Raw genomic sequence first — 26,200 nt, 5'->3', positions numbered from 1 at the left:
TACTCAAACTAAGAAAGGTGGTAGATTCGTTTATATACTATTAAACATTAATTAAAATCACAAAGCAATCTACCGATAACATCTATTTCTCAGCTAAAGTTGTAATCCGGGTCTAAGAATACATAATTCACAATCCATCACTTGCAACCATGACCATAGGACTTCATGAGTTCCTTTTAGAAATCATCGAAGAATGTCAAAATATAAGTAAAAGAGACGTAGAATGTTGCCATTTGAAAGAGACTGCAAAAAGGGAGTTAAGGAAGAGATTCGACTCGTTTTCACCTGGCTGTGGACGAACCAGCAGAAAGTCTTTCACCCCTAGCTTTATCGGCCTTTTCCATGTAATCTTGATGAGATTGATGCTTCGAGCCTATAAGCAAATAAGCATCTTACATTTAGCTGATGCTCATTTCAAACACATTTCAAATTCAAAAGGAAAAAAATAGCATATACAGAGATGAGAAATTCGAGCCATGTGATCAAAAAGTTCCAAGTAGTAAAACACAGTAAAGCAATTCATTTAGGATTGACTTCCATATCTTTTATTTAGTTCTTGCTTGTGCATAAGGGCTAACAAGTAACAAGCGACTTATTGTATTTTCTTTATCACAGCAACGACAATATCCAAACAAATTGATGGATCCTCAATACCAGGATTGGAAATTAAAATTGAGGTATAACCAAGATTTGATAATGTTCTATGTTGATGTTTCATAATGTCCTTTAACCAAGAAGCTTGAATCATCGTTTCAACTGATTTTAATGTGATATTTAATACCAAGTAATGATGCCAAGCCATGTTTAGCTATTAATTTCTGTTAACTGGCAGTCCTTTTAATCAGAAATAAAAATATTAGAGATCAAAGACAGTTAAATTCTCAAGTGTAGAAGTTAGATCATGCAGAAATTAAAAAAAAAAAAAAAAAACCATGAAGATAATGATCCCAACGAAAAAAAGGCTAGACATCTCCATTTTTCCCATCGTATGTGACTATGCAAGGAGAATTGGCAAGAAAGCCAACCGAAGGTGAAAAAAAAAAACCACAGTACAACCAAGCAAGTCTGATTCTCATCAACAAGAAGTTTAACTTGAAGGAATTTCTGATTTTCTGTAAGTTCAAGAGCTCAACCAAGCTAATATCACCTCATTTCCTTTATATATGGAAGCTAAGAAACGATATCTTGTAGCTTGTATCTAGATCTTCCAAACTTTCAGCATTTTGAGTAATGCTTGTTCTATAACAGCTAAGTCAACCATTTTCTTTGGGACGTCTACATAAATACATTGCAAAACATGTGAAATCCTAGAAGAACACATGAGGCTATCGTTTTTCTAATTCTGCTTGGCCTTTATTATTAAGTCTTTGAGGTATGATCGGTTACTCCATGAATTAAAAACAAAGTATAAACATTTACAGTCATCAGTTCTTCAGTATAATGAAAAACCATTATTTAAATCACTCAAAAAAAAAAAATTATGGAATTTGAAATTCCTTAACCTGAAGACTCATAATTCAATCATCAATCACATCCTTCCTCGAATTCAAATTGTTTAAAACACAAATTCGATAGAACTCCAGTAATTTCCAATGGACTACTGAACCACACGATCCTTTCACATCAAGTTTTTCAACAGTCTACGCTCCCCACTCCACAAAGATAATATAGAATCCGCCATGGATTACCGTGAAAAATATTGAATCAAATCATCAATCATCGAAGATAAGAGTACCATTACAGACAGAAGCTACGAATTTGTTTAAATCAACTTGCCAAATTAACGCCATTTCCAATAATCGGGTGAAATAATAAAGAATCACATAGGAAATTCTAAAAGAATAGAAGAAGAAAAAAACCTCGATTCTTGAGGTACCATGGGATACCAAAGAGGACTCCAATGATGGCGATGCCAGCCGCCACATGCTTCTTCTCACCGCTGTATAGATAGTGATTCAATCTAGCGCCAAATCCACCTCCTCCTCCAGCCGCCGCACCGGCTCCACTGCCGGGTTTCTTCGAATCACTGCTCATTCTTGCTGCTATTGTCGTTAAACCCGTCTTTCTCCGCTTGCAAGCTTCCGATTTCAGCTCAAAACCCGCTACGACGTCGGATTATTCTGCCAAAAGGTTTGGTCCAGGCCAGTAGGCCCATAATAAAAGTTAACGAGCCTGAAGTTTAATTTGGGCCAAAATGAAAGATGGTTTGCAATATGTTTACTTTTAAAACACACGATTTGAAGAGTATGTTTTTGGTTGGTTTGAGAATTTTGAATTCAAATTTTGAGCTAAAATTAAATTTAAATATTTTGTATATTTTAATATTAAAAATTGAAATTAATATTTAATATTAACTGATTAGTTTATTAAAAAAAAAGTTGTGCCGAAGCTCTCACTTACATTCATGCATAGAGAGAGTAGAGTTGTTGATATATATGGTATGTTCTCGCCAAAAATTTCATACTAAAAAAATAAATAAACGTTAATTAGTATTATATTTAATAATATTTCGATTTTCAATATTATTAAATAATTATTTGTAAAAAATAATAATATTCCACATCATTTCTCATATACTTATTTAAATATATTGATTTTGAAATAGTATTAAACTAAAAAATTATTTATATATTTATATATGTAATTAAAATAATAATTTATATTAAAATATAATAGTACAAATATTTATTGTTCTACTAAAGATAAATTATTTGAGAAACCTAAAATCTAAATCGACAAACAACATACTTACAAACTATACAAACATTTACAATTCTTTTTGTAATTTATTAAATTAAATAAATATTATAAATAAAAATAAAATAGTTATTTGAAAAAAAGGAAAATATCTTAAAATTTGCTACAACATATTTTTTAAGAAAAAAAAATCTAACAACATTATCATTTAATAATGTGTTATGATACTTAAAAAAATATTAGAAATCAGTAGTCTAATTAAACTATTTGTCATACTTATGAAAACTTACTAGAGGTAGAAAAAAATAAATTTATATAAATTAGTTTGAGTAATTCTCCCGTGAAACGATCTCATAAATCTATATCTATGGGACGGGTAGACTCGATCCATATCTTGAGTGAAAATAATAATTTTGATATAAAACAATATTTTTTCAGAAATCGGATCGAATAGAAGATTTGTATCACAAACTAACTTATGAGATGTTTTCATAAATTTTTTTATGAATTAGTTTTAATATTTTGTTCATATTTAATAAAATAAAAATATATAAAGATAGCGTATGTTTATATCAATATTTTAAAAAAATCATTTGAGGGCATATTATGTATTTTAGATTAAATAAATAAATATAACTTGTATTTTTTAAAAAAAGTTGAGTGTTAATAACACTCTTTTAAATATTTTCATTGATCGCATCATTTCATTTAATTATGGCTCAGTTTTGGGTTTTGTGATATTTTATATATTTTGTTCTTCATATTCTATAATATTAAATAAACTATAAATTTATATATATATATATAATATTAGGTTTTTCAATTTTTTAGTGAATAATGTCGTTATGAATTTTTTGTACATGGATTATTCAAATATTATTATTATTATTTCGAATACAATGATAAATAATTTAATTTGACAACAAAATAACTGTCCGAATTTGAATATAATCTCAAACAATATAATAAAATTATATAATAATTAAATGTATTGATTATATCAATAATTTTAAGATAATTATTTAAGCGTTCATGCTCGCATGGAGTGAGATATTAGTTAATCATTTCATTCATTGCATATGTTATAAAGCCTTTTCCCATCAAATTAAAGAAACAAAATATATTCCTTTAATATGTAAAAAAAAATTGGATTGAAAATTCATCTTTAAATAAGATATGAAAGAGCGACTAATTTAAATAAATAAAATCTGAGTAATGTCAAACAAAGAGTATTTGCTTGTTAAGAATAATAAATAATGAAAGCATTAAATCCTCATTATGTTACATTATTACATATGCAAGTTGACTATGTTTTTAACACCTTATGACCCATTAATCATATTTGAAAAACTCGAAAAGACACATTAGTTTAGTCCAGTGTTCTAAAAAGCCCGTTTAAATTTCGCTTAAGCGCGTTTAAACTTGAAATTTGACAAAAACGTCCCGCTTCGAAGAAAAAGGGGAAAAACGGTTTAACAGTAGTTTGACCGAATTAAGCGTAATTAAAATATTTAATTAAGTGTGCTTAAACACAATTAATCGTATCTATTTATTTTTAAATTTTTTATTTCGAAGGTATGTCTATTTATTTTAAAATAATAAATTAAGTTTATGATTTAGATGTTTATTTTTAATTGTAATTATGATTAAGTATGTCTGATAATGATTTGACAAATATTTAGCATTTTTTATTGTGGTCTAGTCGCAAAAACAAATAAAGATTGCAATTTTGAGATTTTTATGCTTTTATAAATATGAGAATTAATACATCAGACTTAAATTTATCATATTTATGTATTATTTTATATATTTATTAGTTTTAGATAATTACAATTACACTAAAAATAAAAAATAAAAAAAAAACATTTTTTCACGCTTAAGTATGTGCTAATCTCGCTTAAGTTTGAAAAGCTTGGAGCTCGACTATCCGCGCTTCAGGGACGCTTCACGCTTTTTAGAACCTTGGTTTAGTCCAACTCAATGTAGAACATTCTTAAATATTTTGAAGATTAAACACAAAAAGCAAAAACTTGTGTGAGACGATCTCACGAGTCGTATTTTGTGAGACATATCTTATTTGGATCATACATGAAAGAGTATTACTTTTTATGCTAAGAGTATTACTTTTTATTGTGAATATCGACAGGGTTGAGCCGTCTCACAGATAAAGATTCGTGAAACCGTCTCAGATGATACCAACTCTAAACAAAAAAAATCATCAATTAACTTACAAAAAAAATTAAACTAGATTTATTCACAATTCAAACCAAAATAAAGCAAATTATCATCCCAAGTCAGCTGCAATAACTAGTTATCTTCATTTCACCTAAGCCTTCTTCTTGAAGTAGGAGAAGGGGAGAACTCCAATGGAAGTGGTAAAAGCTCCATTTCACCGTTCAATATCTTCACAATGTCACCAATATCCGGTCTCAGCTCCGGCGTCTTCTGTATGCAAGAAAGTGCCAAGTTAACACACAAGCTTGCCTGTTCTTTATTGTACTCGCTATTGAGCCGTTCATCCACGAGTTCTAGCAGGCTTCCGGATCGAGCCAGGAGCCGAGACCAGCTTACTAAGTTTGCTTTCTCAGGTCTCATTGGGGACGAAAGCACGTGTAACGGTCTTCTACCCGATACAATGACTAGAATCAGTACACCTAGGCTGTATATATCAGCTTTCTCCATTAAGTATCCACATGAGCCACTGCATTCTGGTGCTACATAACATAGTGTCCCTCTCATGCTCGTTGTGCTACTTAACTCTCGACTGAAAAGATCTCCACTCCACATGTCGCTCCCCGTGGAACGCACTTTCTTTTTCCTCCATCCTTCACTGAAACTAAACTCCACATTCTTGTTAACACGTTTACACTCTTTGTGTCCCATTTTGTTCTTCCTCCTCCTGAAGTGAAAGCTTTTCCCTAAACCAAAATGTGGTACTCTGGACCATTTTTTTCTCCATGCTTGGCTCTTTTTTGGGTCACGGTTCTTGTTATCGAGTTCATCTAAACTCTCTTCTTTCCACCATTCGTGCATAGCCCGATGCTTCTTAGTACACACAGGCTGAGATATTTCGATTCCCTTCCGTACACCATTCTCAATTACTGTATTAGGATACTCAATCCCGTGTTCTCTTACAGGTTTCCCAATTGCTTCGTCGAATTTACCTTTCGTTTTGCAGTTATCCAAGTTGGCTTGCTCCCTGGATACCCCCATTTCTTCATCCCAAAGGGGATTCGGTGAAGAACAGATTTGAGTCCCAATCCACTCATTCACATAATCTTTGCTACATAGTTCACCACTCCCATCTTGTCTCCACCACCAGTCTTTTCCCCACTGTTTCGCACCAACAAAAACGTTATCATTACTATTATCTTTGCAATGATCCATATCACATAAATCATAATCATAAGGCATAAACTTATCACAATCCTCCCCACCATTATCATCACTCAACAACTCTTTTCCCTTCATATTACAACATCTACTATCGATATGATTAATCTTGCAACTAGTTTTCAAAGAAGAAGACACTTGCAAAGCCAAAGCAAAATCTACCTCCTCATTTTCATGAATCCCATTCTCTCCAACTAAACCACCGGCATTCCAGTTTTCCGAAAGCTCTTGACTCTTCCACAACTCTTGACTTTTCCCCAAGTCCTGGCTAAACAAATCTACCCCAAATTCACCCTCGAGCTTCACTCTCGACAACCCGAAATCCGAAAGCTTGGCTCTGAACTCAGCATCAAGCAACACATTGCTTGGCTTCACATCACCATGGATCACAGCTGGTTCACACTCAAGATGCAAGAAAGCTAATGCCTTTGCAACATCAAGAATAATGGAAAACCTCCTGGTCCAATTCAAGCACAAATTATCAGACTCAACAAATAAAGATTCTTGCAAACTCTTGCTAGGCATGTACTCATAAACCACAAGTCTCTTCTCTTTTTCTACACAAAAACCCAATAAACAAACAAGAAAAGAAGACTTTAGCCCACCAAGAATCTTCAACTCATTCTGGAATTCTTGCTCACACTGTAATGAAGTTGAGTCAAGAAGTTTCACAGCCACCAATTTACCATCCTTTAGAATACCTCTAAAAACAGTGCCGGAACCTCCTCTGCCTATTGTATTGGACTCACTGAAATTGCCGGTTGCATTCTTGAGCTCTCTGTAAGTGAATCTTTGAAGCTTGTTCAGTGGCTCGGTGGAATCATATGGGCTGGTGCGGGACCTGTGCACCAGAGAGTACCAGAAACGGTGAAGAAGATACAGAATAACTAAGAGAATCACAGAAGATACAGATATTAAGATTGCAAGGAAAATTATGCTTGTTTTCGGTCTCGAATCAAGTGGTGATGGCTGTCTTGAAGCCATTTTTCATTGAAATGATCGAGAAAAAATGGTGATGATATATGTGCGTGTCTTTCTTTTCTTTTTTCCACTCCCCCTTTTTTTTTCCTAATTTATCGTGTTGGTGGGGTAGGAAGTTTGTCCTGACTTTATCGAGATTAACATTATTGGAACTTTACCGATAGCTATTTTATTTTTGAATTTTGCAAGTATTTCTTATTATGCAAGACACTTGACTTTTGTATGACAACGTAAATCATACATAAATCAATATCTTTAAATAAAATAATAATTCAAAAATTTGAGTTAAATATTATTTAGTTTGGATGAATTTGTTACATTCAGTCACCAACTCAAGATCTTGTCAGGAAATTTCGCAAATATTATTGAACAAACATTTAATTTTAATTAATTTTTTATTGTTAGAATGCTCGTGACAACGAATGTTGGGTGCAATAATTGTCCCTGCTTGGTAGAACGATCGAATCGTGGTACTTGAGTTGCTGTGAGGTTTAAAAGATTTGAGTTGCACCATTACCACCAGCAATAGCTTTTGGTAAAGCGTTAAGCACTCGGTCCTACAATTGGTATCAGAGCCAAGGTCACGGGTTTGATTCTCATTGATTGCAAAGAGTGTAATTATTGAGAGGGAGATTGTTGGGTGCAATAATTGTTCCTACTTGGTAGAGCGATCGAATCGTGGTGCTTGAGTTACTAGTGCGGTTTAAAATATTTGAGTTGCATTATTACCACAAGTTATAGCTTTTGGTAAAGCGGTAAGTACTCGGTCCTACAACGAAAAAAAGATAGCTCTTGACTTAGTTTTGACATATTTTTGTTGTGTATTATGAATCAAGTCCTAAGATGAAAAGCTCACAAAATGGATTGAAATTTTCAAGCAACTTCTTCGAAACTTTATTTTGGGAATAAATACTTTCCCAAATCATCCTCCCATTAAAGGTGTTGCATTAACGGAACTTTACAAAATTTAAGACTGAAATAAAATGGCATAAAAAGACTGCAAAATTTTATTTATTTTTTGTTTGAATATTAGTGGTGGCAAGGGTTTTGGGAGGAGTTTGTGTAGGTTCCTCGTTGCTTTTAGAGCAAGATCACCATTACTATTATAAATTCAAGAATATGTCTCTTGTGAGACGGTCTCACGAATCTTTATCTGTGAAACGAGTCAAATCTATTGATATTCACAATAAAAAGTAATACTTTTAGCATAAAGAGCAGGTCTCTTGTTAGACGATCTCACGAATCTTTATCTATGAGACATGTCAACTCAACCGATATTCACAATAAAAAGTAATCATCTTAGTATAAAAAATAATATTTTTTCATGGATGACCCGAATAAGAGATCTGTCTCACAAAATACGACCCGTGAGACCGTCTCATACAAGTTTTTGTCTAGCATAAAAAGTAATAATTTTTTCATAGATGACCCAAATAAGAGATATGTCTCACAAAATACGACCTGTGAGACCGTCCCACACTAAGTTTTTGCCTAAATTTAAAAAATATATATATAACTTATTATGTACAAAATTTGTGAGTTTATTAATTTATATGGGGGAGGATAATACTATCAGATATTGTTGTTTAATTTTGATTAAATTAATGGAATCGAGTTGAAATTTGTGAGGAGGAGATGGATATCGGGGAGCTTTTGACTAAAGAGAGCATTTTGCAGGAATTTAGGAAGAAAATGGGACCGAATATTTTTAAGGCCTTAAATGGTTTGTCGGTTCACTTTCCACTTTCTGTCTTTTAAAATTTTCGTTATTTGTAATTGTTTCATGTCAAAGTCAATTTTAATATATCAAAGTTTCCATACCAAATTGAGAGTTCATCCAGTCAGATTTCTTACCTCTGAGTATTCGATCGTCTCAAACATGGTTATCTATGGGATTGATTCGATGAAGTTATTTTTACTTTTGATTCAAAAATTTTAAAACATTTGTCACCAAAACTTCTAGATGATTAATATTAAAAATACAGTGGACTTTATTTTTGTAAAATAAAAATAACAATTATTGTCCATAAAAAATAGTATAGATGGTTTAACAAATCATGAACCTGAAAAATTCAACTCTTCACCATATCTTATGACGTAAGATAATATAAGCTATATATATATATATATATATATATATATCGAGAGGTCGTTGTTGATCATGAATGTACATGAAATTAATATTTTGTTTGTATCAGAAGTTATTGTTGTGATCTGATATTGTCAACACGAGAACATGCAGCGGAAATTAATTATTGACACATAATTATAACTTGAATAAATGGAAACCAAATTTAAACTATGCACAAGTACGAATACTTGTGCAACGCCTCATGGCAAAAATTCACTAGGAAATATGTAATTATTTCCTTTGTACACACGGTTGAGATGACACTTACTTAGTGAATATACAAATTTGATATACTTCGTTACTTCTAATACGTGAGTGTAAGGAGAGAGAGAGAGGATAACCTTGTAACCTCTTCGAAGGAACTCAAGCGAGCTTCCTTCCTTCTCCCGCAGTCCCAATACCCGAAGTAATGCTTCCTTAGCCTTGAAAGTAAAAACTTTCCTAAGTCAGCAGGTTTGTATCTCATAGCCATAATAAAGTGACTAGAATAATGAAAAGAAGCGGTAAGGAATTAATGTATATTTACTTCTGCCAAAGTGAATCGAGTTGCACTCTCTGTTATACATGCATATGACCCATCTCCTTGCTTCAACATCACCTGCCAAGGCCCTGAACAAGTTGATAAATGACTTGCTTATGGCCATTGATTTTCGCTCTAGGTTCCTAAACTTCTCTAAATTTTGTTGGAACAAGATCTAAGAATCACTCCAATCTGGGATTGCATGAAGTGATCTATTAATATCTTTTTTTCCACCATAAGTCTACCTAGCGGTACAATGAATGCAATTAAACAAACCAGTAAAGTTTTAGCAGGCAGAGACCGAAAAACGTGGCAGAAGAGAAGCATCCAGACTTAAAAGCTCTAAGCATATGTATTGCTCACCGGGATATTGACAAAATAATGCTCCAGTATAGTTCGCCACATAAGGTGCCACAGCAACTGTCTTTCGAAAGCCAAGAAAAAATAATTGTACCACCCAAAATAAAAAATAAATAAAAAAAACAGAACAAAAAGGTTCTGTATAGAATTTTGAAATTCAAGGCAGTACCTTTGAGAACTCTCTTATTCGAATATAAAAAATGGAAGCGAATTGAGAAAGAAAACGATAACGCAAATCCCTGGTAGGAAATCCTAAAAGACCGAGATCAGCACTGCGCTTACAAATGATATTCAGTACAGACAATGAATGGTGAAGGATACAATCGATAATCCATCAGAATGAATATAACTTTAGCATACCGTAGTGTCTGAAGTTGAAGAGAAGAGTGGGGGTGGAAGAAGCAAATGTTTCCTACATCATCCAGAAAACATTAACAACTAGTTCACATACACATCATCGATGAAAAATATTTGTACCAAGTGTTCTAATGTTCTAAATGACTGTCGACTAAACACCTTTGTACTCAGTGTTCTAAATGGCGGTCGAGGCCGTCTAGGCGGTAGGCAGCCCTCGACCGTCCCGCATTTGTCTAAGGTGGTCTCTATAGACGGTCCGAAGCTATCCGGCAGGTGAGGCGGCCGAGCAGGTGGCCGATACAGTGGAGGTGGTCAAGCAGACGACCGAGATAGTCAATGATTTTAAAATCCTAATCAAATATCAAAATCAAATAATTTTAAAAATCAGTCAAAGTCAATTAAAAAAATTCAAACGCCTAGGCGGATGAGGCGGTAGACGGTTACTAGCCGGCCCACCACCGCCTCCCTCCATTTACAACATTGTTTGTACTAGTCTAAAAATGATCAATTTATTGAACAACTATTTGCATTTAACATGGAAATGGCTTGGGAAGATGAAATAAATGACATACCACATACTTGTCTACACTAGAAAGATCATGTGTGCTGCAATTGATGAACATATAAAGTGAGGGTGGGTTGTTGGATTTCCAACGACCTGCATCGCAAGTCAGTAATCAGAATGGTGAAATTAAAATCATGTTAGCAAAATCACTCCAAAGTTAGTCGTGTCAAACATGAGCATTTCAACATAAAAGTTTAATAGTCTTATGATTATCATCTAAACTTGGTTATAGCTTTTTGAATATTTTACGTCATGGAAGATTTGATAAGTTAATGACAATTATTCGGATTCCCGATGGCATTTAAGAAAACAACCTTCATTTTCATATGCAAAATCAAAATCCAATGTGTCTCTTATGGACTTGAAGAACGACGTGACTGCACCACTAGGAACGTCATCCAAGGATCCAATCGTTATTCCATCAATCTGAATTTTCTTTACAATAATGAATGAGAAAATTTCTACAAAAATAACTCCACGTTTCTTTGGCAGATAAACTTGTCATCACCTGAGAAGAACAATATATATTTTAACCAAGTAGAGTCCATCAAACGAGCAGGCAGAATAAAAATATGGTTATGACAAATGCGCTGGGCAATGTTTCTTGATCCTATGCAATTCGGAAACAAAAAAACAAAAAAGTAATTAAGTTACCGAGTCGAGAGCTGCTTTAAAAAGATCTGTGGCCCTACGCCTTTCTGGTTTATCGGGGAATACCTGAAAGCATCATGGCATACAGCTTATTTGACTTCCATGTCCTGAAATTGAAATTATACCATCAAATGAAAATCAAAACTGAAGATGATTTTCTTACGATGCAAGCTCTTGTTTCCTGTTTCTGTTGTAGCTTTCTAACAAATGCTAACGCAAGTTGAATGTTGGCACCACTGTACTCATCAGATGATCCCTATGTTAGAATTTTTTCTCAAAAATGATGTTTCTACGTGTATATATACATGATATATAATAAGCGGAAGCAAATCGATTGTTACCTCCGGCCATTGAAAATTTTTATTTCTCTACTTTTTCTTCGATTGATGCCTTCTAAGCACTTCACGCTCTCGATAGATTGTGTGTGTGTGTATATATATATATATATTTTTTGATGTGTGTACTTAGGGACCTCAATCACCCTTATTTATAGGCGTTTCTCGATGAGTGTATCGAGAGTCGAGATTCAAAAGAAGAAACGTGTACACATCTCAATTTCTAAAGTTGAGACGATGCATGTATCATTTTTGTCAAAAGTTGTAGGCAATGGCCGTCACCATTTCCTACACGTCTTTCCTTCTTCTGATTGATATGGGTCATTTTTCTTACATTCTCACACTTGACCCATATATCTCATTTACCATAAGAGAAAACAAAACACATGAATCATGGTGATAGGTCCTCTAGAAACGTGTATTATCTTCCATGTATCACAATGCATTATGTATCTCAAACTGTATAACTTAATGAATAAACCTTATGTTTATTCGAGGTCCAACTTTATTGATATATCTCAAATCAATGAATGTGTACACAACAAGTATAAGAAAATATCACATCATAGTTTCATTAAATTTGTTCTTACAACAAAATTACATAAAGGAACCAAATAACATTCTATCTGTATGATCCTTGAATTTCAATGGTGGCATGCCTTTAGTCAAAAGGATCTGCAATCATCAATTCAGTGCTAATGTGCTCAATAAGTAACTTCTTATCTTTAACACGTTCTCGTATGGCTAAATACTTAATGTTGATGTGCTTGACACCAATATCATGCAAATTCGGTTCCAGCTTAATCAATTATCGTGTGCAGCGTTTTCGTGCTTCCTAGGACTCTATAAATCGTGTAAAAACACCCCTTAAACGTTCCCTAATCATGGCAGCCCCTTCATGAACATATACATCAAGTTTTTGGATCAAAACAAGCTTCAAAAATTCATGTGTTGTGAAAAAACGAAAATACATAAAAATTGTCACTTGATTTTCATACAATTCATGAATAAATACATAATATGGTGTGATGATGAGTAAAGGAAAGAATATGACGTGCTTTTGCGAGTATAACGCACGAATTATCGTGGACAAATGAAAGAACGACGACGAGGGGACGTTGGCTGAATTTCCTTGACAACTTTCGAAACTTTCTCCTTGTTTTTCTTGTGCGTGCCGTGAGTTTGAGAGAAAAAAGAGTCCTTGAATTTGTTGGGTGAGGGAGCGTGAGTTATGAATAATTATGGAGTGAGTTTGCACTTTAAATACTAAATAAAATATTAATGGCAGCTTATGCCTATTAACAAGGTTATCTAGGTCCAATAAGCCTATTAGTGCTTAATAAAATTATTTTGTTTAATAAAGTTTGTGAAATTATTAGCCGGGTTGTCGAAACGTTCGTATTTTTTATGAAAATTGTATACCAATAAAAATTACGTCCCGGCGTATAAAATCACATCAAAATTCTTTATTTTCAAAAATAAGAAAAAGCATAACTCTTATTTTAAATAATTAAAAACAATTGAATAATAAAAACATTTTCTATTTTTCAGCCCTCGGTCTATGTTCCTCGATTGCAACTCGAATAACCTTTTAAAATACAGTTTTAATGCATTCAAGTGGACAACTACTATAAAATCATATAAATATATCCCACATAATCCATTTAAGCAATTAAAATACATAAGAAGTTGATATTCTTACATGCATGTGGTTCATGTGGACCTTCGAATTTTCGGGATGCTACAATCTCCCCCCTTAAATTAAATTTCGTCTTCGAAATTTGCTTACCCAGATAGTCAAAAGTTTAGACTCTTAATTCTAGTATCCCAATAATCCACGCTTCCGCTGTGTTACTTTGATAAAAATTAAGTCTCAGTGTGTCCTTATATCTCCTCAGTCCCAATTAAATCTACCTTTTAAATCCTTGTTTGCGAATCTCAACTTATAATGACCCATGGTGACCTAGTTCCATTTTTCTATAATCTTGAATTTCGACTTTTCTTACAATTCTTAATATTCAAAATGGATGACCACACTTATCGTATATTAATTTCCTTATATTATATCACAAATGTTCAACAACCTATCATACTTCCACATTATGATCCCAAACACACCTACTAAAGCTTAAATTTTCAAGCCTAATATCGATCCAACCTACAATACCCTTGATTAACATTCCCTATAACGTTATAACCAAAATATTCCAAGGTTATAAATAATCTTTCAAGTCTAAATCATTGAAAATTTCTATTATTTAAACCATTCAATTCTCCCTTATTGCTAAACTAGTCCCCAAATTTCTTGACAGTTGCAAAATAAATTCCTAATTTCCTCAAGAATTATATAATTGATCCTTAATTTTGAAAATCCTACAACTAACTCATAAGTTTTTGGCATTCTTAATTCCCCTCTACAGGTTTCCTATGACATAATTTTCAATAATTTTAAGCTTATTAACCCAAAATCAATTCACACAATCGATAATACCTTTCCATCGAAACCTAACATCCCAAATTATACATTTTCTTACTTCTAATGATTATCGCAGTCTTCGAATCATTAATCCTTACGTGTAATTCCAAAAATTAATTCAACTAATAACCACGAATAATCAGTATTTTCTTAGAAACCTACATGTCCCATAAAGCATTCAGAATCTTCAGCGATTAACTTTTGACCCAAGAAGTAGAACATTAATATTAAATACCAAAAATTAATATAGTCCAATCATTTTCAACCTATCTTAAGGTCCATTAACCAAATTCTTAAACATGTCCAATTCCACCACAAAGTCATCATGCATAGAATCATATAGTCTTTATTTCATATCGTAACATTCGTAAAAATTCTAAAGCATATAATCTTTTAGCATAACAAAATTTATGCAACCATGCATGATTTTAAAAATCATTTATCATGTAAAAAATCGGAATTTTGGTTCAGTCAATCGGTTTTTTTTAAAAAAAATTGTCTCGGTTTAAAAATGTAAAAAATCGGTTAAACTAATTAAACCGATATTATATATATAATTATTATTGGGACTGGCCTTTTACAATTTTTATTTTTTGTATTGTACTTTAAATATATCTTTAAAACAAAGTATTGTGCTTTAAACAAAAAATCTGATTTTATTATTATAAGTCGTAAATCATAATAATTATTCCACAGCTTATTATTTTATTTTCTTGATTGTTTGAATTTAATAAAATTAAATGAGAAGTGAAAATTTTTTTTAAAAAATATTTTCTTAAAAAATATAGGTTATTTTGGTTATCCACCGAAAAATAACCGAAATAACCGATATTTTATCTGTTTAGTTTAGTCAATTTTAATGGCTAAAATCGATCAGTTTGGTTGGTAGAAAAAATAGTTTATTCAGTTTTGGCGTTTCGATTTGTTCACTTTGGTTTGGACCGATTGCCCATACCTAATAACAACTCTAAGCGTCTTATGCTTGAATTTGAATCACGCAATGCATAAGAATATCTTGATTGTCAAAACTAAAATTTCTTTGAAAATTTTAAACTTTGAGTGGTGCGAGATAATGATAATCTAATATAAATGACATGATAGGAAATATTCAATATTTTATGGATTGTGGAGGGACAAAAAAAAAACAAAAAAAAAAAATTAATGGGAAGATGTCTACTTTTGTCTCCCTTTTTTTTGTCTGGGCAAACTATAGTGGTCGTAGAATATCCTAGTGTAAAGTTAATTATTTCAATCATCAAGAATATATGTGGTTGACTTGATCAAGATGTGACATTCAGTTACAAGATTGGATCATTCTAACTTTTTAACTTATACAATCATCAAAGGGCAATTTATTTGTGATTATGACTAGAGATGATAATCACAAAGCGCTTTCATATTTTTCAATACGATGCAATTTCACCTAAAATAAAAATATGATATTTGTATTTATGTTAAGTCTGGTCGCTCGTACCCCCTCAAACTTGACACAGGAAAGGAGAATAGTACAGCCTCGAGGCGAACAGCTCCTTTCTGAGCTCAGGGAAGAACACCTAGCCCAGCTTTCCCGCTGACTTGGGATAACCCAGCTAGCGTGTGATGCTATTGTTATATATATTAACAGATTTGAGTTACATCGTTATCATAGTTTTTATTGATGTTTTCGATTCTACGATTTTAATTTTTGATAAATCCCCAAGTTCTTTGAGATGGTGACTAGACTTGTCATCTTATATTTAAGATATGATGGTATTTAACGTAAGAAGGCAAGAAATTACATGGGTAGAAAAACTTGTAACTATTGAATCAAAGATCACGAGGATCAACAAATATAATCTTGGAATGTGATATAGAAGATGATTTCAACCAATGATCGTCACAGTTTTTGTTGTTAAAATCTTCTTGAAGTTTCTTTACACACCAAATATCCTCGTCCCATGAGAATTTTCTCCAATGGGGAATGGCCTCTCTCACTGGATCCATTTGCCCTACCTCGGCCACCACCACCCTACAACCACGGTCGTTTCTTGCCATGTTGTGCACGAATTTGCACAAAGTTTTCATGAGTCGCGGACCATCCTCGCCTTCCATGTGAAGCCCGTACAAGAAGTAGAACCCGAAATTCTTGAAAACGTTTGGTATCGAGGGTATCTTCAACCATGGGAACATTGAGTCGACAACCCTAGTACCCATGCAAACTGCATGTGTTAGAGCTGAAACTCCCTTAAGCTGCAACCTAAAGACTTCCTTGGTGTTCCATATGCTACAAATGGAAAATGATGATGGCAAATCGCCCTTCTTAGGGTTCCAATTCGAGATATCCCTCTTCGGGAAGGCGATGAAAGTTCCTAGATTGAGCTTGTTGTGAAGTAGCACATCAATATCTTTAGGAAAGAACTCCGAGTTTGAGAATAGAGCATGATACATTGTCTCGGCTAAATTTGGAGGAACACGAACAATAGTTATATCTGATGGTAATAATTTATAATGCCCGTGAACTGGTTGCACCAGAACCGTGGGATTTCGGAATTTCACATAATTGTTTTTTTGGGTGAACAAACTTAAGGAGGGCTTGTTGCTACATTCTGTAGCCATGTATGCATATTCTGCACCATTTTGTTTACACCACCCCTCCAATTCTTGAACAAGTTTTGTTGCAATGCCAAATCGCCTGAAGTAAAATCAAGAACCCCATTAGGACAAAATCAAAAATTGATTAAAATAATAATAATAATAATAAAGTTATGGAATTCGCAACGTGGAGTCTACAAATCGAGTTTTTTTTTTTTAAAAAAAAAGTAGAGGATATTGTTAATTAATTTGTCAAATGGGACATATCATGCAATCTAAAACTGTACGGAATATGTTCTTTGACAAAAATGATTAGTTTTTGGTGCATCGAATGGAATAATTATTGCACAAAATAATAAAAGAACAGATGGAGACATAACCAAGGGGACAGGTTGCATCGACTCACCATAAAATAAGACTATTATATTATTGTATTAATACTGAAAAGTACAAAGATATTTTCTGTTGACGAAAATATATATCTCATATTCCCTCAAATATACACACACACATATACATACACATATATATATGCTGAAATTATAGATGGACGAACCTGTGGGAAGATGACACCCTGAGTCCAAGAATATAGGCCAATTTAACATAGATTGGAGATTCATTCGACCTTAATTTTCCACTTGTTACGGTTTTAATGCAGCCCCTAATTACACCCACGATTTCTCTTCCATTTCCATGTTCCGCCACCTATACATTTTACAAGAATATCGTTACTAGTAATTGGTTGATAACGTATAGTTTTTCTGATATCAATGTCATGAATTTAGAACGATTTCTCGAGTCCAAGTTCAATTATAACGAACTCCAACCTACTGATAAGAAATATATATACTAATTTTGAAGAGTAAAAAATGAAATATGTTGTATAAATATTGTAGTTCTCATTCCTACCAACATAATGTGTGACGAGAAGTTCCTGACTCTAGCTACAGGGTCGCCCATGAGGTCAGTGACAAGGGCCGGTTTTCCCGGCTGCCCCACCTCGCACCGCCGCTCCAGCTCCTCCACCGCCTCCTTATCTCGCCTTTCGTCGTACTCTCTCACCGCCACGGCCACCGGCGGGTGAATCGCTGCTGCTATTTTCAGGGAAGACATGTATAATATTGGTGACAATCAGTATATATGTATCCTCGGTTCTATCAAATTTCTGCGGGGAATTTTGTTCTGTGATGTGAAATTTTTACATCCGAAAGATGAATATATATAGCCAGTGGGATTCGATGACGTGGCTGCAAACATGTACGATGTATGCGATGGGATGTGTCGGTCTCGTTTTACATGATAAATAAACTGGGATATACCAGTATATATGTATTGTATAGTGGATTATATATATATTTCTAATTAAATATAATTATGTTGATGTTGCATTCAAAATAACATATAAAAAATATAATAAAAAAATCGTAAGTTAATAAAATGGAATGATATATCTATTGATACGAAGTCTATTTGATAAAAATCAAAAGTAAATTCATGAGAACAAAAATAGACAATATCATATAATTATGGAGATATGTGATTTTTCCAAGCCACAACAATTGGTATCAGAGTCATGGTCTAGATCGAGTCATGTGGGTGGAATCTTCGGATAATTAACGAAAGAGGTGAGAGCTCCTAATAAATATGCATGCTCCCGATGCAATGAAGATGAGTAACCCCCAAGAAAGGATGTCTGGACCATGGAAAGAATATTGGTCATTTGTTAAGGGGTGAGGATTGGTGAAAATTTAACCAAAGTTCCACGTTTTAAAATACATGGAGAAAATCATGGGTTAATAATATGGAATGATATTTCCATTGATACGATGCTTTTTAATAAAGTTTAAAAGCAAATTCATAAAAAACTTAAATTCAAAATGAACAATATCATATTATCGTGAAAATATGGAATTTCTATTGTCCAAAAAATTCCTCCAGTAAAATATTTTTAGGAACCAAAAACGAAGCTCGACACAAAATAAAAAAAAAAATTGTCATTTCTATTTATGATAGAGGATATGCACCAATCAATCCCCACCGACTCCGTCTCTGATCATCCAGATGGTCTCGCCCCATCGGTCTTCGTGTAAAGGGGACATAAGCTTGATATTTATATTTTGTGGGCTGTGTGTATAAATTAAGCGATTAGTAAGTATATAAAAATTTTAAGAAATTTTTATAAATTCAATGCCAGGAAAATTATAAATCAAGTTTAATTATACCTAAAATTAGGTTCCATCTTATGCCATTTCAATTTTCACCGGCGAGGCAGAGCCGCCATTGATTCTTACAAATAAAAACCTCCGAATTTTATTAAATAAAAATAAATGCTTCTTAATAATCTATAATTAACATATTATTTATTAAAATTAAAATTAAAATTAATATTTAACTTAAAGGATTTATGGGTGATAAATCTCCAAATCAAAACATAAGTTGTTATTTACTCCTTAAACCTTAAAAACTCTGTTTAAACTCTCTAACCATGTCAAAAATACTCTTACAATTATTATTTGTTTTATTGGGCTAAAAATGATATCAGAGTCGAAGTCAAACTATTTCAAACATATAATGTTATTATTACTATGTAATTAAATGTTTGAGAGGGATATTTTCGCAAAAATTATGGATCTGAACATGTATTCGAGAATAAATCTTTATAGGATTTATCCAATACTTCAGAATATTTAAAAGAATGACTAACCAAATTTAGACATCAGGATAAAAGAGGAACACATCAGAATTATAAGCTAAACTCATTACTCAAAGTAATAGGTTCCTAAAAATAGTCTTGGATTCCTCTAAACTCTCTGGAGATCTAAGAAAGATCTAAAAGACGGTATAGAATTATGACAATCAGTTATACTATCTACCACATAAAATTGACAAAATTCTTGAAAAACAAGAAAAAATTATTAGAACATTAAAGGATATTCAAACAAGAATCCAAACTCTATAACAACAACCAAGTTTTAGTAAAAAGGTATCGGAAGGAAGGTTATCACCATCATCTGGTATTGAACCCTTATTACACCAAAGAGGGAATGTCAATGTAATGCAAAAAAATTTAACCGACGAAGAAAATTTATCAATCTGATTGAAAATTTCTCGGAAAAGAAATTAGGTTGATGACAACTATAGAAATGATGGGTTTAGAAGATCTTCAATATCTTGCTGAGTCTTTTGCGAATATCAAGATTGTATATCTGAATATGGATACAACAAAGGGTGAACCTCTCCCAATAACTTGGTCATATTCCCATGAACCACCCAAGGGAAAATATGAGATATCATAATACAAATATGAGAGGACCTCAAACAGATTTCAAGTAGGTGGAGAAGCACACTCAGCGGGAACAAGGTCGATGAGAAATCAATTTTTATTGCACCAAGCATCCTATGGGGAATTTGTTTTAGAACCAATACATACTTTCGGGGTTATACTTAATCTTGATGTACTAGATTTAAAAAACATAGAAGATATCATAGATGAATGGGCATCGGCTATGAGAATCGCAAGCATGAATACTTAATCTCAACAAAGAGGAATTTATTAAACTTCTAGAAATGAGTCTGATGGGATCAATTAAAATTTTATAGGACATGACTTCGGCATAAATTAAAGATTCGGTCCTAGTGCGAGAATTTCTTAACGAGATAGATGGGAGAATGACTACCCTATTTAAGCCACAATTTATAGAAATAGAATATTTTAATAGTCAAGACATAGAGAAAAAAACAATACATTCAAGCTCTGTATAGTCTTAAATCACATGATATATATTTGGTGTATGAATGTATAATGTTATTCACTAAATATAGATTAAATTCAGGTCGGAGAAAAAATAGTAATGCAACTTTTCTTCTCCAAAGTGTCAAGTCCTTGGTGAGAAATGCTAATTAGAGAATAAGTCATTGGCAATCCATATATTTTGGCACGAAGGACCTCGTTTCTTAAAGAAAAATTGGCAGCATTATGTCACATGAAACATTACAAAAAAATTTAAACCGATTAAGGGTTATTAATAAATGTGCACCCTTATGTTGTAAAGAAAACGATCTTCTAACAATCATTGAAAGTAAGCCACAAAGGCAGAAAATGAAGAGCTTTAGATCTCATCCTTATGTCAGAAAGGGAAGAAGTGGAATTAATTGTTGGAAACCAAGAACATTATGGTCTAGACAAAATGCTAGATCTTACAAACCTGAGCAAAAAAGTTGACCATCAAGAAGCAGCATGACATCTCAAGCACCGAACTCATCTCGAAGTACAGGATGTACACCAACAAAGAAAAATTTCAGAAGACTTCAAACCCGAGCTAGTGAAAGTTTTAAAAATTGTAATTTTTGAACATGTGGGGTAAGATGTCATAATTCGACCAACTATCCAGAAAATGACAGAAAGGGAATAAAATACTTCAAACCAACTATGGATATTGAAGAAGCAATTTATTACCAAGATCTAGTTCAAGTATACCGATTTGAAGATATTCCATCATACGAAAATATATATGAAGAAGAAGAAATCTTGAGTCAGAAAGAATATAATGGAACATAATCAAAATCTAATTGAAAACAATTTGTTTTTATGTCGAAACATACAAAAATGTTTAATTTATTTACGGAAGCATGATGAACTAATAATAATAAAAACAATAATTTGGTATATAAATGCTAAAAACCTTGCGAAGCTATATGTCTTTAGCCTAAATGACTTTAAACAACATATTCGATAGATATAATAATGTCACGTACCAAAAGTCCAATGATATTTTCGAAAATTTTAAATAAGTAGGAAGCTCACAAAGTTTATCAAAAGGATAAGAAAGTAAAAGATAAAAGGGAATTTAAGTTTAGAGAGTTATCACAATTTGTCCTAACTTAAACCACCACCTCTTAATTTTTTTTTAATATACACCAATAACACTATCCACTTGCACATAAATTCAAAAACCCACCAAGCTTTTGAAGATGCCCAATAAAATAAACAATAATTGTTCTCACACACACACACACAACGTGTAGCTTTTATTTAATTCAATATTTTTTTGTTTTGTCAAAAAAATTGGAATGAATATTGACCAGATAGTGTACCAATAATTGCTAGAGAAGCCGCTGCAAAAGATCTTTTTATCATGTGTGTTTATGGCTGTGGCGGCGAATATGGAACTTTGCATATATTATCAATCTTGGAAATTATATATATATATATATATATATATATATATATATTTACGTTCAAAACCTCTTACCATATTATATACATGATCATGCGTTTGGTCCACAACTTTTTTCTCATGTTGCAAAAGATTCAATACTTTTCCCACTTCCTCTATTGGCTTCTTTTAAGTGACAGTGAGACTATATTGGGAAAAGCATAAAGTAAAGATTATGACATTAATTTTAAGATATGGTATGAATCAAGATTACGTATATATTATTGTGGATTTGTTCCGTGTTTCTTATAAGATACACGGGGAATATTACAACCCCTCCGGACGTAGTGAGTTGCACATGCCATCGCGTTCGCGACCCAATATTTGTCACAAAATTCGTGTGTTCAAATTTTATTATTAGGCAAAAACTTGTGTAAGACAGTCTCACATGTCGTATTTTGTTAGACGAATCTCTTATTTGGGTCATCCATGAAAAATTATTAATTTTTATGCTAAGAGTATTACTTTTTATTGTAAATATCGGTAAGGTTGGCACGTCTCACAGATAAAGATTCGTGAGACTGTCTCACAAGAAACATACTCTTATTGTTATACCGCTATTAAAATTTTGACATGCGTTAGAATCTTATATGTTTTTTGTTAATTTATTGTTTAATTTTTATTTTAGTTATGTATCTTTCAATTGTTGAAAATTTTAATAAGTGTTCACGTGTGATCAGGGGTGGAGCCACCCTTGGGCTAGGGTGGGCTCCAGCCCCACCTATTTTTTTTTCAAAACTAGTATTTTAAAATTTTACTTTTTTCAGCCTATATTTAAAAATAGAATAAAATTTTTATCATTTTTATTTTTTGAGTCTCATGTCTAAAAATTACAAATAAACTACTCCCATAAATCATATTTCATTACTGTGTATTGGTTGGTTTATTGTCGTATGTTTTGAAATTATATAATTTTGAGATAAAAATTAAATGACTCTAAAATTATATTGAATATTTAGTTGTGATTATTCAAGTTGCAATAATATTGTCTTATGATGTATATGAATTTTGGAGTTTTAATTTTTACCCTAAAAATCTATTGTTGTAGATTTTGGAATAATAATCAATTGGTTGAAATGTTTGATGATTATTGATGTACAATTATTATTGGGCTTGTTTTGTGATTTTTCTATTTATAATAACCAAAAATTGAATAACTATGAAATTAATTCTTTGTTGTAAAATTTTGGGAATATTGAATTTTTCTGGTTAGCTCAAAGAATGAAGAAAACAAAAAATGTTAAGTTATTTTTAAACCAAAAAGCATATATCAACAAATAACGGAAAAACATCAACTACAGTCTATGAGTGAACAAAATCGGTTTCAACAAAAATAATAGACCGAAATGAATTAATTTGAAAATTCGGTTCGGTGTTGAGGTGCAAGAATTGTCCCTACTAGGTAGAGCGATCGAACCATGACGCTTGGGCTACTGTGCGATTTAAAATATTTGAGTTGTACAATTACCACCAGCTATAGCTTTTGTAAAACGGCACATATTTGGTCCTACATTTGATTTATTCAGAAGTTCGGTTTAAATTTTTTAAAATATAGGTTAGTTCGGTTCGATTTCAGTTTTTAATATAAAACTTCGGTTAACATAACAAACTTAACTTTTATAGATAACATTAATATTATTAAATATTTGTTTATAAGGATATAAATATTACAATTTTTTAATAAAATTTATTAGAAATAGTACTATATTTAAAAATATTTTTTAATAAATAAATTTTAAATTTATTTAATCCAATTTTTATATTGTAACTTTTTATTTAAAACATGATTATTTAAAAAAATTCTAAAATTTCGGTTAATTGTGTTATTGATCGAAATAATCGATTTTTTTAATTTGGTTTGATAGGTCTTCGTAGCAAAGTTCGGTCAGTTCGGTTTGTCGAAAAAAATTCGGTTAATTTGATTTTAGAAAATTCAGTTCGATTTTAACTGAACTTATTAATGTCTAACACAGGATGGAGCCAACCCCATGTACTTATGAATCTTTGCTCCGCCTCTGCACGTAAGATTATACATATCAACGTCATGTCGAAGTCGTATTGGTACCACACCAGCTCCACGTCAAGACCACCTCTAATGCACATTTGATGAGGCCATATGTATGTATATATGTATGTATGGTGATGATCACATGTTCTTCACTAGTTAATTATAATTAAGACTTTTATTTTGCTTTTATAAAAAGAATGGTAATGACATAACACACAACAGGTGTTGGAAGTTTAACAACTTTAAAATTCAAAGCTAACACGTCGTCTAATTTTATTACGAATTTAATAATAACTACGATATTATTATTATTATTATTATTATTATTATTTAATTTTATGATATATAATTAAAATGTTCCTTCTCATCAATATTAATAGATTAACAAAATCAATTCCTTCGAATCAGATTCAAGATTTATTTATTTTACTAATTAATAGAGAAGATAATATAATCGATGTGTGCGAATATTGACCTAATCTCTTTTACTATTTTTTACGTCCCTCCAAAACTTAAGAAATTTTTCCTTTGTTAAACTAGCTGTGCGCATTAATATATATATATATATCATTGATATATTATATATCATTCATCGTCTATTAAACCATGGTTAAGAGAATAATAGGAGTATTGAATTTTAACGTTATATACTTTTTTATTTGTCTGTTTTATAAAATAAAATAAATCATTTAACTTTAAGCACGAAAACAACTTTTTCTTTAAAAAAAAAAAGAGTTATTCTGAATATTGATTTAATAATTTACTTGTCAAAGTACAATGGAGTGCCAAAAAAAAAAAAAAGAACAACTCAATTGCTTAGCAAGTGGTACATATTGATTAGAATAAAATTGACTTTTAATAATTATACACTTCACAGAACGTTGTCCACATATAATTGGTTCCACATTTGATTTACACAAAAATAATGTCTTAAAAGGAATTATTTTATATTTAAAAAAAAAGGCCTCGAAATGACTAGAAAAAGATGGAGGAATGGAAAGAAAATTAGAGGGATTCATGAGATGGGCATATTCTTGGATTAAAGTCGATGGTATATTTGAATATAATTACATTTGATTCTAAATTTAATATAGTATGGTTGGAATATGATCTCTCACTATTCATTTTTTTTAATGATTATTGGTTCTTTTTGTAAAGTTTAATTTGGTATTTTATGCTGTATATATTATAATATTGGGTCAATAAAAAAATTTAAGCAATACATCGTTTGGTACAAATAATGAGATCCAATATGTTAGTATCATCACGTATTTTAATCAAATTTTACAATAATTGATATTTTAAAAATAACTATTTTATACTTATGATCAAACCTTTTGATTTTATGACAGATTTATCAACGGAGTATCTTGAAAGTTGTAGGAGATTAAAATTTTAAATCTTATTTTGTTGAAATAAAATTTAAGATACATTGTTTAAATTTGCAATACATAATAATGTTGATCAATCGAGTACGCAACCGAAAGACAATAACGATGTTTATTAGATACATTGTAAAATATATTGAGACAATTAGCAATGCTGCCCGAGTCATGTTCCTTAACTATCCCCTCAGAGATGTAAGGATTAACTATTTAACTATGTCTCTAACGATGCATAGTACTAAAAATCGATATTTATTGTTGATTACAATAATTGTCTATATTGGGTAGAACAATCAAAACGTGATGCTTGAGCTGCTATACGATTTAAAATATTTGAGTTGCACCGTTACCATCAGCTATAGCTTTTGGCAAAGCGGTAAGTTCTCGGTTCTACAATTGGTATCAGAGTCTCAATGTCACAGGTTCAGTTCCCCATTGAGTGCAATAAGTGCAATTATTGAGAGAGAGATTGTTGAGTACAATAATTGTCTCCTGAGCACTCGGTTCTGCAATTGGTATTAGAGTCAATGTGTCATAGGTTCGATTCTCATTTA

At 31.9% G+C, this 26,200-nt stretch overlaps 4 protein-coding genes across 4 annotated transcripts; all 4 read right to left on the bottom strand.

The window, feature by feature from the left end:
- Positions 1–9: 9 nt before the first annotated feature.
- Positions 10–2,113, bottom strand: LOC142529052 (uncharacterized). The gene is made up of 2 exons (XM_075634428.1): positions 1,860–2,113; positions 10–373 (listed from the first exon to the last, which is right to left on the bottom strand). The coding sequence occupies exons 1-2, from the start codon at positions 2,032–2,034 to the stop codon at positions 282–284; spliced, it is 267 nt and encodes an 88-aa protein (XP_075490543.1). The 5' UTR covers positions 2,035–2,113; the 3' UTR covers positions 10–281.
- A 2,690-nt stretch (positions 2,114–4,803) lies between these two features.
- Positions 4,804–7,157, bottom strand: LOC142529941 (putative receptor-like protein kinase At1g80870). The gene has a single exon (XM_075635664.1). The coding sequence runs from the start codon at positions 7,072–7,074 to the stop codon at positions 5,020–5,022; it is 2,055 nt and encodes a 684-aa protein (XP_075491779.1). The 5' UTR covers positions 7,075–7,157; the 3' UTR covers positions 4,804–5,019.
- A 2,245-nt stretch (positions 7,158–9,402) lies between these two features.
- LOC142529465 (protein LPA3-like) lies at positions 9,403–12,343 on the bottom strand. Its single transcript, XM_075634999.1, has 10 exons — positions 12,335–12,343; positions 11,819–11,911; positions 11,659–11,721; positions 11,319–11,430; positions 11,012–11,097; positions 10,433–10,494; positions 10,252–10,354; positions 10,086–10,146; positions 9,729–9,811; positions 9,403–9,624 (listed from the first exon to the last, which is right to left on the bottom strand). The coding sequence occupies exons 1-10, from the start codon at positions 12,341–12,343 to the stop codon at positions 9,403–9,405; spliced, it is 894 nt and encodes a 297-aa protein (XP_075491114.1).
- A 3,924-nt stretch (positions 12,344–16,267) lies between these two features.
- LOC142529397 (putative N-acetyltransferase HLS1) lies at positions 16,268–18,207 on the bottom strand. Its single transcript, XM_075634932.1, has 3 exons — positions 17,947–18,207; positions 17,594–17,742; positions 16,268–17,137 (listed from the first exon to the last, which is right to left on the bottom strand). Exons 1-3 carry the CDS (start codon positions 18,148–18,150, stop codon positions 16,273–16,275), a joined length of 1,218 nt encoding a protein of 405 aa, XP_075491047.1. The 5' UTR covers positions 18,151–18,207; the 3' UTR covers positions 16,268–16,272.
- Between the last annotated feature and the right edge of the window lie 7,993 nt (positions 18,208–26,200).

The sequence above is a fragment of the Primulina tabacum genome, chromosome 16, assembly GCF_025594145.1.
Source record: "Primulina tabacum isolate GXHZ01 chromosome 16, ASM2559414v2, whole genome shotgun sequence".
Lineage (NCBI taxonomy): Eukaryota > Viridiplantae > Streptophyta > Magnoliopsida > Lamiales > Gesneriaceae > Primulina > Primulina tabacum.
This window is presented reverse-complemented; position numbering and strand designations above follow the sequence as displayed.